At 47.1% G+C, this 12,180-nt stretch overlaps 4 protein-coding genes across 4 annotated transcripts; 3 read left to right on the forward strand and 1 right to left on the reverse strand.

Annotated features, from left to right (window-relative positions):
* Nucleotides 1–4,076: 4,076 nt before the first annotated feature.
* Pmar_PMAR024144 (hypothetical protein) lies at nt 4,077–5,525 on the forward strand (the record flags this gene model as incomplete). Its single annotated transcript, XM_002777258.1, has 1 exon — nt 4,077–5,525. The coding sequence occupies one exon, from the start codon at nt 4,077–4,079 to the stop codon at nt 5,523–5,525; it is 1,449 nt and encodes a 482-aa protein (XP_002777304.1).
* Nucleotides 5,526–7,521: 1,996 nt separating this feature from the next.
* Nucleotides 7,522–8,548, forward strand: Pmar_PMAR024145 (merozoite surface antigen 2, putative). Its single transcript, XM_002777259.1, has one exon. It carries the CDS (start codon nt 7,539–7,541, stop codon nt 8,421–8,423), a length of 885 nt encoding a protein of 294 aa, XP_002777305.1. The 5' UTR covers nt 7,522–7,538; the 3' UTR covers nt 8,424–8,548.
* Nucleotides 8,549–9,137: 589 nt separating this feature from the next.
* Nucleotides 9,138–9,503, forward strand: Pmar_PMAR024146 (hypothetical protein; the record flags this gene model as incomplete). The annotated part of the gene is made up of 1 exon (XM_002777260.1): nt 9,138–9,503. One exon carries the CDS (start codon nt 9,138–9,140, stop codon nt 9,501–9,503), a length of 366 nt encoding a protein of 121 aa, XP_002777306.1.
* Nucleotides 9,504–11,340: 1,837 nt separating this feature from the next.
* On the reverse strand, nt 11,341–12,180 carry Pmar_PMAR024147 (hypothetical protein; the record flags this gene model as incomplete). Its single annotated transcript, XM_002777261.1, has 1 exon — nt 11,341–12,180. One exon carries the CDS (start codon nt 12,178–12,180, stop codon nt 11,341–11,343), a length of 840 nt encoding a protein of 279 aa, XP_002777307.1.

Genomic DNA, 12,180 nt, shown 5'->3' on the forward strand with positions numbered 1-12,180 from the left:
GGAGGTTCACCACCCTAGTGATATGAAAAACGCTAGTGAAAAACATATTTCACGACTACTGCGTAGTGTGAGTATCGCGTTTTTCACGGAGTTTTACACCAGTTCGTGTAAAACGGGTGAAACTCCATTAAATTACATTATTAAACTATATCGTTATCACTATTTGAGCAAGCATACTATTAGGTTATATAATTATTAAGGTAATACATGTTTATAAACTACTATATTTAGTGATCTTGATAAAAATAATATATTTCATCACCCTAGTGATATGAAAAATATATTTCACGACTACTGCATATCACCGCGAATAATATCGCGTTTTTCACATAGAGTTTTACGCCCGGAGGTGAAACTACAATGTTGGAGTAGAAATGTATGTTCGCTTTCCTCAGCTGAGCTTCACAGGTTTTACGAATTCGGGTAGAAATTTACATGAATTAATGAGAATTTCCCAAAATTTCTTCAGAATTTTTTTCACAGATGTAGTTGGCAATGTGCATATTTTGGGGGTAATTTCACATCTGAAATTCCGCAAACTGATTTTTTCCGGGGTAAAATTCTGTCCCAGATTCCACTTTTCCTCGTAGGGTGTGGTTCTCGGTCTGCGCACGACCGACCGTTGAAAATGTTGCGCAAAGGAGCTTCGCTCCGCCATTTTCGCTCGCCCGACGCCGGTGACGCCGCGCCCGCCACGTCCTGTCGCTGAAAACGTGTGTGTCGACGTACGTTTGAAACTCTTGGATGCTGCTCTGTGCGAAAGTCACTTTCAGGACCACCACCTGATACTTCACTCAACTCTGTTGCATAAGCAGGGGTTATCATACTAGTCACAAAGCTGAGACATAAAATTATCATAATTTTAATTATGGCTGTTCGCTACTAATTCGTGGTGAAATACTGGACAATCAAGATGAGAGTCCTCCTTCTGTAAGGTGCTGCTGCATCATCATTGTCGCTGTCCCAATCCTCCGTAGCACACAATATGTCTCTCAAGGCTCAAGGATTTCCGTAGCTAAGCTTATGATGAAGATAGTTCTCGTTGGCTAAGTATAAAGAGGCAGCCTTGGAAGGCATTGCCCTGCAATTATATCCAGTGTAGTGTTACCTCGATAGGGAAAACACTATCACTTCGCTCTAGATAACTACTAGAGATGTATTCGGATACCAATGGGATGAAACGTGACACCTATCAGGGCGTGAGCCGTATGTGCATGCGTGCACGGAAATGTTGATACTATCATTAATAGGAGGGTTACAACGTTGATTCCAGGATCAGTTTTCAAGGTCGCGTTCTTGGAACAATGGAGTTTCATCACCCTAGTGATATGAAAAACATATTTCACGACCACTGCATATCACCGCGTTTTTCACCGAGTTTTACGCCACTTCACGTAAAACGGGTGGTGAAACTCAAATCGATCGCCTAGAATTTCAGAATCGGATCCACTGAGCACGGCTCCAGGATGAATCTTGAAAATCGGTTCAAGAACTGGAATCGTCGAGCTTTACTGAACTCCCCTATGAGAGAGGAGTAAGCCTCCTGAGCCCACCGATGCATCTCTTAACCGACCTCTAGGCTTGACTCTTTCTATGTGTTGCCGTACAACTACTGTGTGATTTATATGCACTAGAACTGTGTTCTAGGAATATATGTTTGTTTTTTTCAGTTGAGCGCAGATTTCCTCGCCAATTATAGAAGTCATATGTTTGAACTCGGGTAGAAGTGCACATAAACCAATGAAAATTTCCCAAAAATTTCCTCAGAATTTTGAAACTAAAGTTGATACGATATGCATGCTTTCCCACACTGATATGCGAGGTGGCAATTATAGTATGTCCGGAAGTGTAGTTTTGAGGCGTATTACGGAATACCAAAATGAGGTGGAAGAATCTTAGGTCCAAGCGCGAAAGATACGGAATAGGCCCGGATGATGCCATCACTCGTGCGCTGATATCATAGCAATTTATAAGATTCTGACGGGTGGAGGAATAGTGCTCAGAGTGAGTCTTATAAAAACCCAACGCTCAGATTCAGTGCTGAAAACATATGTTCGCTTTCCTCAGCTGAGCTTGAGAGTTTCCTCACGAAATATACACGTTAACATATGGATCTAAATGTACAGGAATCAATGAGAAATTTCCGCAAAATTTTCATCTTGTCACCAACACATGTGGTTGACCATGTGCATATTTTTCCTCACTGCTTAGTTCAGTAAGGGAATATATGTTTGGTTTCCTCAACTGAGCTCGTAAGTTTCCTTACTATATTATGAAAAATCACACGATTTTGGGTAGAAGTATACAAAAATCAACGATAATTTCTCAAAATTTCCATATTCCTAGCAACATATGCAGTTGACCATGTGCATATATTCACACACTGGCTCAGATGAATTGTTCCGCACGAAATGTAGTATTTTTCGTTAGCAGTAATTTCCACGCTGAAGACGCATTATCAATAACTCTGTTGGAAGAATATATGTCCGCTGCCCTCAGCTGAGCTCAGGAGTTTCCTCAATAACTATAGCAGCGTACGAATTCATGTTACGAATCTACATTCAGTCCCCGAGCCTGCGATATCACTCTTCGGCGAGGTTACGTATTTTTCTATACTTTTCTGTGGCTTCTTCTTCCTTCAATACTACTGCTCTTAGTATTAACGTCACTCTTAGAGGTCCTGATTGCATACCAACTTCTATGGCCAGTAGTACTGCATCGTTTTCGTGCCTCTGAGCCTCCTACTGTTACTGTATGACGATAACTAGAGGGTTCTGCTATCACTCTCACCTAGTGAATTGTATCAACCTTTCCCATGTACTTGTTGTCAATATGGAGGTTAACGATGAGTGTAGCTAACCAGTTCCTTGTGTTTGTCGTCTTCATGTTCGCTGTGTTATTCCTCCAAAGCAAGGCTGAGGAGATATGATGAACACTACTGGTGCCATACAACTCCTCATTGTTGTCCTAGTAAAACGCGTTTCAGATACAACAGCAAACCGTGGTAGGTCGAGACGCTTGACTTTGCCTGAAGGCCGCGAATACGTGCCGATGTTCGGGTAAGTGAGAATCCCTTCGAATCGATAGTACTTCATTTTAGGTACGATTCAGATGGCGAACTCGTCCTAATATCACCGTCTCGGAAACAGTCAATCGTTGGAGGCTCGCAGACTTCCAGCAAGGTTTCAGTGAGGGGTCTTGGTGCAACTGATCCACAGCGAAAGGAAAGTGCGGCGAATTCGCACGGTCGGAAAAGTTCTCTAATTTCGAACCGATCAATACTCCCTTCGGAGAGAGTCGAAGAGATGAGGGTTGGGAGTGTTGATGTACTGGTAGATGAGGCCAGTCCAGAGACTCCGAAAAATCAGCCTGATTCTGAGAGCTCTCCCAGTGACCATGATTTCCAATCGGTGGCTGCCGCTGTTGCTCCGCCCTCCCTCGTGGCGACAGAAGCTTCCCAGAGCTTCCCAACCTCTGGTGAGGACCTTGCTGCGAGACTTGACAACTTAGAACTTACCAGAGATAACTTGACTGGTATGACTGTTGACTCGTCTCCACCGGGATCAGCTGCGCTTGACGGAAGCCCTAGAATGAGCTCGGCAGATGCCTCTCTCACTGATGATGATATAGCAAGCGCGGAGACTGCTCGGAGCCACCACCATACCACAGATATCAGTGACGGAGCTCATCCATCTCGACGAGATAGCACAGATATCAGTGACGGAGCTCATCCATCTCGGCAACATAGCACAGATATCAGTGACGGAGCTCATCCATCTCGGCGACATAGCACAGATATCAGTGACGGAGCTCATCCATCTCGGCGAGATAGCACAGATATCAGTGACGGAGCTCATCCCTCTCGGCGACATACCACAGATGTCAGTGACGGAGCTCATCCAACGCGTGTGAGCCTCTCGTTAGACGGTAACAGTCAGGTTGAGACCACGAGGAAGTCTCTAACGGAACGCGATGAGGAATTCAAGAAAGTCTTAGAAAATTTACGGCGGTCGCTCGCCCAGCCCGATGATGGCAAGTCATATCGGAAGACCGTACGCGAGAGCACAACACCTAAGATGCTCATGCAGTCCGATAGTGATAGTCGTAAAGAAGATGAGGACTCTTCTGGACCTGATGACGAGAGCGAGGCGTGGATAGATGGCAGAGTGGAAGAGCAAGCTCCCACCGTGACTGATGATATTCTCATCGACCCCGACCCGAGTCGTGAATCCGAGGTACGGTCCTTCGAGAAGGAACTTGCATTGGAAGAAGCTATACTGCAAGAGCTCACTCCCTTGAAACGAGAAGGTCCTGACGAGCCACTTACAAGGGCAGCTCCTAAGACATCTGTGAGACAGCTGATGCAGGACATTGAAAACGCCAGAGAACTGACGAGACGAGTTGAGGTGGCTCGTCGATGGTCTGCCATGAATGAGCGCACGACGCCTGTGAAGGTTAGGAGTCCTTTGAGACCGACGGTACATGTCGCGAGTGTTGGAGCGGACTGGTCTGCCCTCATGGAAACAACCAACGCATCACAATCGGAGATTTGTCGGACTTGTGGTTCGCCAGTGGCCTCGGCTGTGAACATACCAGTAGTAGAGAAGAGCTCTCATCGCGGTCTGTTGTACAGTCGGAGTGACACTTCTCCGGGGGCTAACGGTATCGATAAAAAGCCGTATACGCCGCCTCTGCCGTCACCGAGCACGGGCGCGGGCCGGGACGCACCTTATGTATGGCCCGTATCTAGAAAGACTCCAATGCTATCCCGCGAAGACCCTATAGAGGAGCCCTCCTCACCCAAGTTGTACCTCCCTGTACCGACTATACCTCTGCCAACGGGCAGCACTCTACCGCAAAGTGGCTTCTATACAGGAAGTTACGGAAGAGTGGTATCAAGTTCCGTTGCGAGTCCTCCACCACGGCGAACAGAAGACCGTTCGACGGGTGATTGTCCCGTCACAGTGTCGACAGCTGAGACTCAAACGAATCCGATGGAGTTGACTACGACTCGTGAGTTTGCTGAGCCGAGGTTGGAAGCAGCAGCTTCGAGGACCACCGACTATGATACACCGTATCACGAGGTTCTGCGGGATCGACTGTGGCGATCAGCGGCACACGTGACGGGCGGACATGATAGGGAAGAGCTCGTCCTAGTTGATGGCAAGATCGTCTCGTACAATCGCGAGAGCGATCCCCCTGTTGGTCACGGTGGAAGGACCCGGCAGTCCACGACCGGAGAGTCTCGACATACAGCGCTGAGTTCGACCAATGAGTCTGTCGTCTCGGGTCCTTCTGTACAGCCTAAGGTGACCACAGTTAGAGGAAATGACCATCTCGTATACGCCTACAGAGCTCGGGTCACCGCATGTGACTGGCGAGCCGCTGGGAGCTTTTTGAGGGCCGGGATTGGCAACTCGGAAGATGTTCTCTGGGGCGAACCAATTACTACTAGGATCAAATGGGAGGTCGATGATGTGATTACGGTTGTCGGAGTAGCCAGACCGGCCCCTAGAGAGATGTAGGAACACATCGTTCTCCTCGGTCACAAGCGTTTCCTATCCTTTCAGCGTGGTTCGCCTGAACGATAATTTCATCCTAGCGCGCACGACCACTGGAGATTTCCCCTTCCCTGATGACGACAGTTTAGACTTGATACCGTACATCCACTTGGGTAGTGGAGTGTCTTCTGTGGTCTTCCTGTGAAGAGCGGTGAGTAACTGGAGGGCTGGAAAATGGTCAAGGGTCGTTCACGCAGAGCTGGCCGTGACCCCAGTGACTTGGAGTCTTCTGTACCATGTAAATTGTATATTTTTTACCAAGCTTAACGAGGCTAGAGTTGCGTTCATGTTGTTAATTGCACTTGATAGAGTTTATAGGCAGCTTCGTTTTTTTAACTGAGCTTCGGGGTTCATTCATTTACAGAAGTTCGGGTAGAAACCAATAAGGATTTCCTAAAATTTCTTCAGAATTTTCATATTGTCACCGACACACGTAGTTGACAATGCGCATATTACCCCACACTGCTTGTATGCGAGTATTTCGCGCCACAAGCAAGTGAGAGCCCATCACAGCTAGGTCTCCACCTAGTGATAGACCGCGTACCCGCTCCGTCGAGACCACCGCGTCTGAGGGAGGCGACTTACCCGACTCCTGGCCCGCACAGACAACGACAGCTTATCGTGGTCCATCGAGAGTCTTCTATCGCAACACGATTTGCCGAATCAGTTCAGAGGTTGATGAATAAATCATGTCGGGAAGAGGCGCATGATTATCAACTACTACATTTCCGAGAGTAATTCATCCCAGATCTCTTCTGGGAGTCGACGGACGTCGTCGTCTCAGACTACTTTCGCATTGAATGGAATTGAAATTGCCAATTTGTTGATTTACCCATGAGTAACTTCCTAGGTTGTGATAGCATATATGCAAGAGCCTTAGAAAATGCAATAGTACTGGGCGAAAAGCTGCCAAGACCCCGAGCATGGGCGAGCGTCGAGACGATAGAGGACCCTAGAGGAACCGAAGACTCATCCAAGGTATGGATCGAATTCTGTTATAAAGCTGACCATGTTGGTATCTCTACGGTTTGTGTGTGATGCTGATGAGCGCGTGTCTGCTACTGAGATTTTTTGTGTTAGTAATAGTGTGGAATTAAAAGAGGAGCTTTCATTACTATATCTCCTCTTGGAATGCGATTGTCATTAGAGCAACAGTACACGGTTCATTTGGGCTTTGGCATTATTACTTGGTAAGCGGTCCTCTTCGTTACGCGAATTTACATGGAATGGTGCATTTCGCATGCTAGTTCGAGAATAAATCACCAACAAAGGCTTCGAAAATAATTTATTATAACACCAATCGAGATACATTAGACTACTTGCACCGCTTCGACATATCGTCATTATCTTCATCACTGGGAGTTCCCCACATCTCACAGACCTACTTGAATGACCAATAGAGATCTAATCACACTTGGAACGAGCTTGGCCTCAACTTTCTTATTCAGCTGGTGAGCCTCTGTCTCTCTCTCCGGGCTGAGGCAAACGTAGTGGACAAAACCAGATGATTGATTACGATTAGTAGATCAGTTCTGGATGCCCGCCCTGGGTGCCAAACAGAACACGCACATATGAAACGCAATAGAGCGTGATCATACGAACAGCCCATGGACAATGCGTGGTCTCAACGAAGGTCCGCTCGTGTCGCTGAGCAGGACTGCGGTAGGCATTAAGTCACAAGCTGGACATGTACACTTCCACTTGTAAATACGAGTTGTTGGGGACTCATTCGGAAGAGGGAATCTTTGTGCGCCTGAAACGACAAGATGCAACAGTTCATTTGAAACCGTCCCCATGTCGTGAGTCGCGAAAATTGTAACCATTACCTTCGAGAGTCTCGAAAGCGTCGCTCGAATGGCTAAGAGCTTGACCGTGTCAGGATAGTGTAATGTTGGATGTAACTGGGCATCACGAAGGTCCGTTCGTAAGTGGTAGCTGCAATCCGCTCGATTTAGTAATACCAATTTCTCATACAGAATGAACAGACTCTTCACTGTCGCCTTCGTTGCCTGCTCCGCCGTCGCTACTGACTACTGTGTCGATCACTGCTTGGCCACTGACGGATGTGAAGCTAGCTACTGTAAGGAAAATGGTCTCTGCTTTGGTCTGTATCACAAAGATGCTGGTATATGCTATCAGCCTGGTGACCTGGACTGCGACTGTGACGACCATACACTGCCGCCTGTGTCATGCGATGAGATGCCACCCACCACTACTACTTGGGAGTGCAATGAGGAGTGCAATGCTATTGCAAGTTGCCGCGACTCGATCTCTGGATCATACTGCAAGACTTGGGTCCAACCTTCTGTTTGTTTCGGTATCCTCGTCAAGGATGATGGTGAGCTTTGTTACGAGGGTGTCGATGAGGGCTGTGATGGTACCCCTTATCCATGCGGACAAGTGTTCACCACTGAGGCCCCTGCCGAGGAGACCACTGAGGCCCCTACCGAGGAGACCGCTGAGGCCCCTACCGAAGAAACTACTGAGACCTCTACAGAGGAGACGACTGAGGCCTCTATCGAGGAAACCACTGAGACCCCTACGGAGGTTCCTACCGGGGAGACCACTGAGGCCCCTACCGAGGAGACCACTGAGGTGCCTATGGAGGAGACCACTGAGGTGCCTATGGAGGAGACCACTGAGGTGCCAACCGAGGAGACCACTGAGGTGCCAACCGAGGAGACCACTGAGGTGCCAACCGAGGAGACCACTGAGGTGCCAACCGAGGAGACCACTGAGGTGCCAACCGAGGAGACCACTGAGGAACCTACCGAGGAGACCACTGAGGCCCCTATCGAAGAGACCACTCAAAAGCCTACTGAAGCTCCCCTTGAGCCCACCGCTGTAGTTCAATGGAGATGAGCTGTATTCAACGACTGTCTATGAAGTCAACCATTCATTATATATCAGTGGCTCGTCTCTTCCAAATACGTGAACATATATTTCAGCGCATTCCTGAGCCGTTTGCATATTTCATATCAGAGTGCGATGTGGCGACATGAAGTACTGTGAGATAGTGATGAGTATTGTGTTGTATTTATGGCTCGACTCTTCTTCGATGCTGCGCTGTTGTGATCGAACAGGAGTGTTGAAGCGCATGCTTCATAGCTGCTGCAAGATGCCCATTTGACTGCTTTATCTCGTGGTGACGCGTAAAGAGATTGATGGGTTTCGAGTCGTCGAAACTACCAGTTCACAAACTGATGGCTAATCAGAAGTCAACCAGAGACTATATAATAAGTTTCGAGGCTATATACAATCTCTATCCATGAGGATTGTGAAAATATTGGAAGGAAAGATCACATGCAAGATTGTAACACCATCTTTGAGAGGCACATTTCCATGAGTTCAATCAGATTTTGCTGCTTCGCTCTGATGAGCAGGTTTATGATGAAATCCATGAGTAGACCATGACCAGGGAGTCGTGCTTCACAGAACGGGCATGTCAATGGCCGGGACTCTGAAATATTACACCAAGTAAAACGGTGGAAGCGTCCCACGGTCTTCAGGAAATCCTACTCAGTGCTCTCACTCTGCTATCTACCATAACAGCTATCTACCGTAACGTGTGAGGATATGCCACCCACCACTACTACATGGGAGTGCAATGAGGAGTGCAATGCTATTGCAAGTTGCCGCGACTCGATCTCTGGATCATACTGCAAGACTTGGGTCCAACCTTCTGTTTGTTTCGGCATCCTCGTGAAGGATGATGGTGAGCTTTGTTACGAGAGTGTCGATGAGGGCTGTGATGGTACCCCTTATCCATGTGGACAAGTGTTCACCACTGAGGCCTCTACCGAGGGGACGACTGAGACCCCTACGGAGGAGACGACTGAGACCCCTACCGAAGAAGCTACCGAGGAATCGAGTGGAGCTCCAACGGGGGAACCTACTACAAGCTCTACTGAATATTCTACCGAGCCTATTACTGTGGTTTAATAGAGATGAGCTGCGAGTGCTATCGTCTATGAAATCTCACTGTCATCATATTTCAAGAAGAGGCCGATTTTCCCAATACCCAAGCGTGAATGTGCGTGCGTATGTTCGGACCTTTCTTATATCACACCATCAAGCTCATCGAGGCTATAGGAATTGGCGTGTTGTATCCGGGTGATCGTGTTGTGTTAGTAACTCATTTTCTCCTCAACGCGTAGCTCTGTCAAGTGTGTCTATCGTCTGTCGAGCGCTATTATGATGTCTTACATGATGTTCTCCCATATCTTCAGGAGAGGGAATCTGGCTAATGGTGGAACAAAAATTCATGAACCCTCCTCCCATAATGCCTGGAACTTGAATGTGAGTTCAGAAATTTGTATATGACATTTATATCATGTGATATCTAGTCCACTGTAAGGGCAATGCACTCTATTAACATCGTTCATGCGCCGCTAGTCAGCTACTCTCCAAGATTTCGATTCGAAATGATGGCAGAAGTTTGATCGAACGAACGATTGTTAAAAATGTGCAGAGTGACAATATATGCTCCGTTTGCTCCGCAATGAGGTAATAGAGCGACATCAAACGATGACCAATTTATCGATATCCGTAAAACAGTTCGAAGCGAAACATCGTGTAGATTTATTTATCGGTTGTTTTTCATTGGACAGTGGGAAGTTTCCGGCACGCTATCGATGGTTTCACATCATAATAATGTCTTTGAAGGTCTCTCTGACATGGACAGAATTGGTAACCGTCCTCTCAAAGTTCGCGTCACCGTTTAGTTAACGCACTAAGTAGTATTGGAAAAGTGTGGATGCCGTTATAAACAGCTTTGGAAGCATCTCCTCAGATATTCTCCTCTTTGCGGGATACAAACACAGAAATGTCATTGACACATATTCAAGTCAACGAGACCACACAGACCATATGCAGCGGCATTTCTCATTAGATTCACCATTTACAATCCACTCGTCATGTGTGTGAGTTTGAAGTCCAACGCCGACAACACGGTTAGACTCGGATCGATACAGTCGTCAGACAGTCGTCATTGTCAACCCTGGCTTCGTGTTCGCTCAAAGCGCCAAGCTGACGCTGATCAAGCCCTGGGAATTCCTGGAACGATGGCTGTTATCGGGTCGAATTGATGTTCTCATCTTAAATGATTGTATTAGAGCATATCTGAAGGTGGCATAACTGCCCCACCTCGATAAATTTATCATACTGAGGCAAATCTTGGAGTGGCATAACTGCCCCAACCGAAGTCGTTTACCATACTGAGGTATATAAGGGAGGCATAACTGCCCCAACCAGGGAATTTCACCATACTGACTCAGTATGCTGACTCAGTATTACCGAGGCATATCGCGAGATGTCATTGCTGCCCCACCGTAAGAAATGAGGATGGAAGAACCTCTAAAAAAGAGTATCACTTCTACTATCAAGTAATAGTAGAACCAGATATCAAAAGGCATACAATTTACCTTTGGCATTTTCGACGGTACAATAGGATAATATGTAATGCCAACGACTGTCATACAGAAAAATATTCAATGACCCCAGATTGCCACACTTCATGATCAGATACCCGGTCCTGGTCAGCCTCAGATGTTTACAACCGAAAACTCGCGTTCTAGTGACACTATAAGAGCTAAGCACTATATATCACTGTGATAAACACGACTCGAAGTCTACAGATGAAATAAAAAATCAACTTTCACATCACTGCGGTCTGACCTCAGAGACAAACGTCTCATCAATTACAGAGTTTCAATAGATATGACATCCAAGAATAAGTCGAGGCCTGCGAGCCCACAATCCATATTCGAATATGAGTTAATTAGCATCTCGTTATAGTTGTGGTGAAAACATTGACCAGCTCAACGTAGACACCTTCCTCGGTGTAGAGAGCATATAAGCTCGAATCCAACTCGTCAAGCAACGCTGCTAAAGCCTCATCCGGATTAGTAAACACAATTTCATAGCCATCCAAATAGTATTCGGCAGTGAACGTCTGACCACCAACGAATAGAGTAACCGCACCCGAGACCTCGGGAGTGACTTTAATCGGGCCGAGAGGAGTCTCACCACACCAGTCTCCAGCTAGATCTTCGTTGGTTGGATAATCCACGGGCTCAGCTGTGGTCTCAGGGACATCAGTAGGCTCAATCGTGGTCTCAGGGATAACAGTGGTATCAACCGTAGTCTCAAGAACAGTAGTGGACTCGATCGGGGCAATCTCACACGGATAAGGCTCCCCGGCGCATTCCTCATCAATAGGGTTGAAGCAGAGGCTACCATCCTCCTTGACGATGATACCAAAACAGACTGGAGGACCTTGCCAAGTCTTGCAATAAGTACCCCACTTCGATTCCTTGCAACCTTCGATGCTTCTACAAACATCATCACAAGTAGTAACAGGATATTCAGCACACTGGACCGGCTCCAATGCGGAGTCGTCACAATCGGTAGCTTCACCACCGGGCTGATAACATTTGGACTCTCCCTTGTGGTAGAGGCCGAAGCATAGACCGTTATCCTTGCAGTATGATTGATCACAGCGAGCAGTCTGGGTGCACATCTCCTCGCAGTAGTTGCCCGTCGGCAGAGTATCCTCTGAGATCGTATTCGAGAAACCTACAGCACCTCCAAGGATGGCAGCATAAATGACGACGCGCAT

The sequence above is a fragment of the Perkinsus marinus genome (assembly GCF_000006405.1).
Source record: "Perkinsus marinus ATCC 50983 genomic scaffold scf_1104296952136, whole genome shotgun sequence".
NCBI lineage: Eukaryota > Perkinsozoa > Perkinsida > Perkinsidae > Perkinsus > Perkinsus marinus.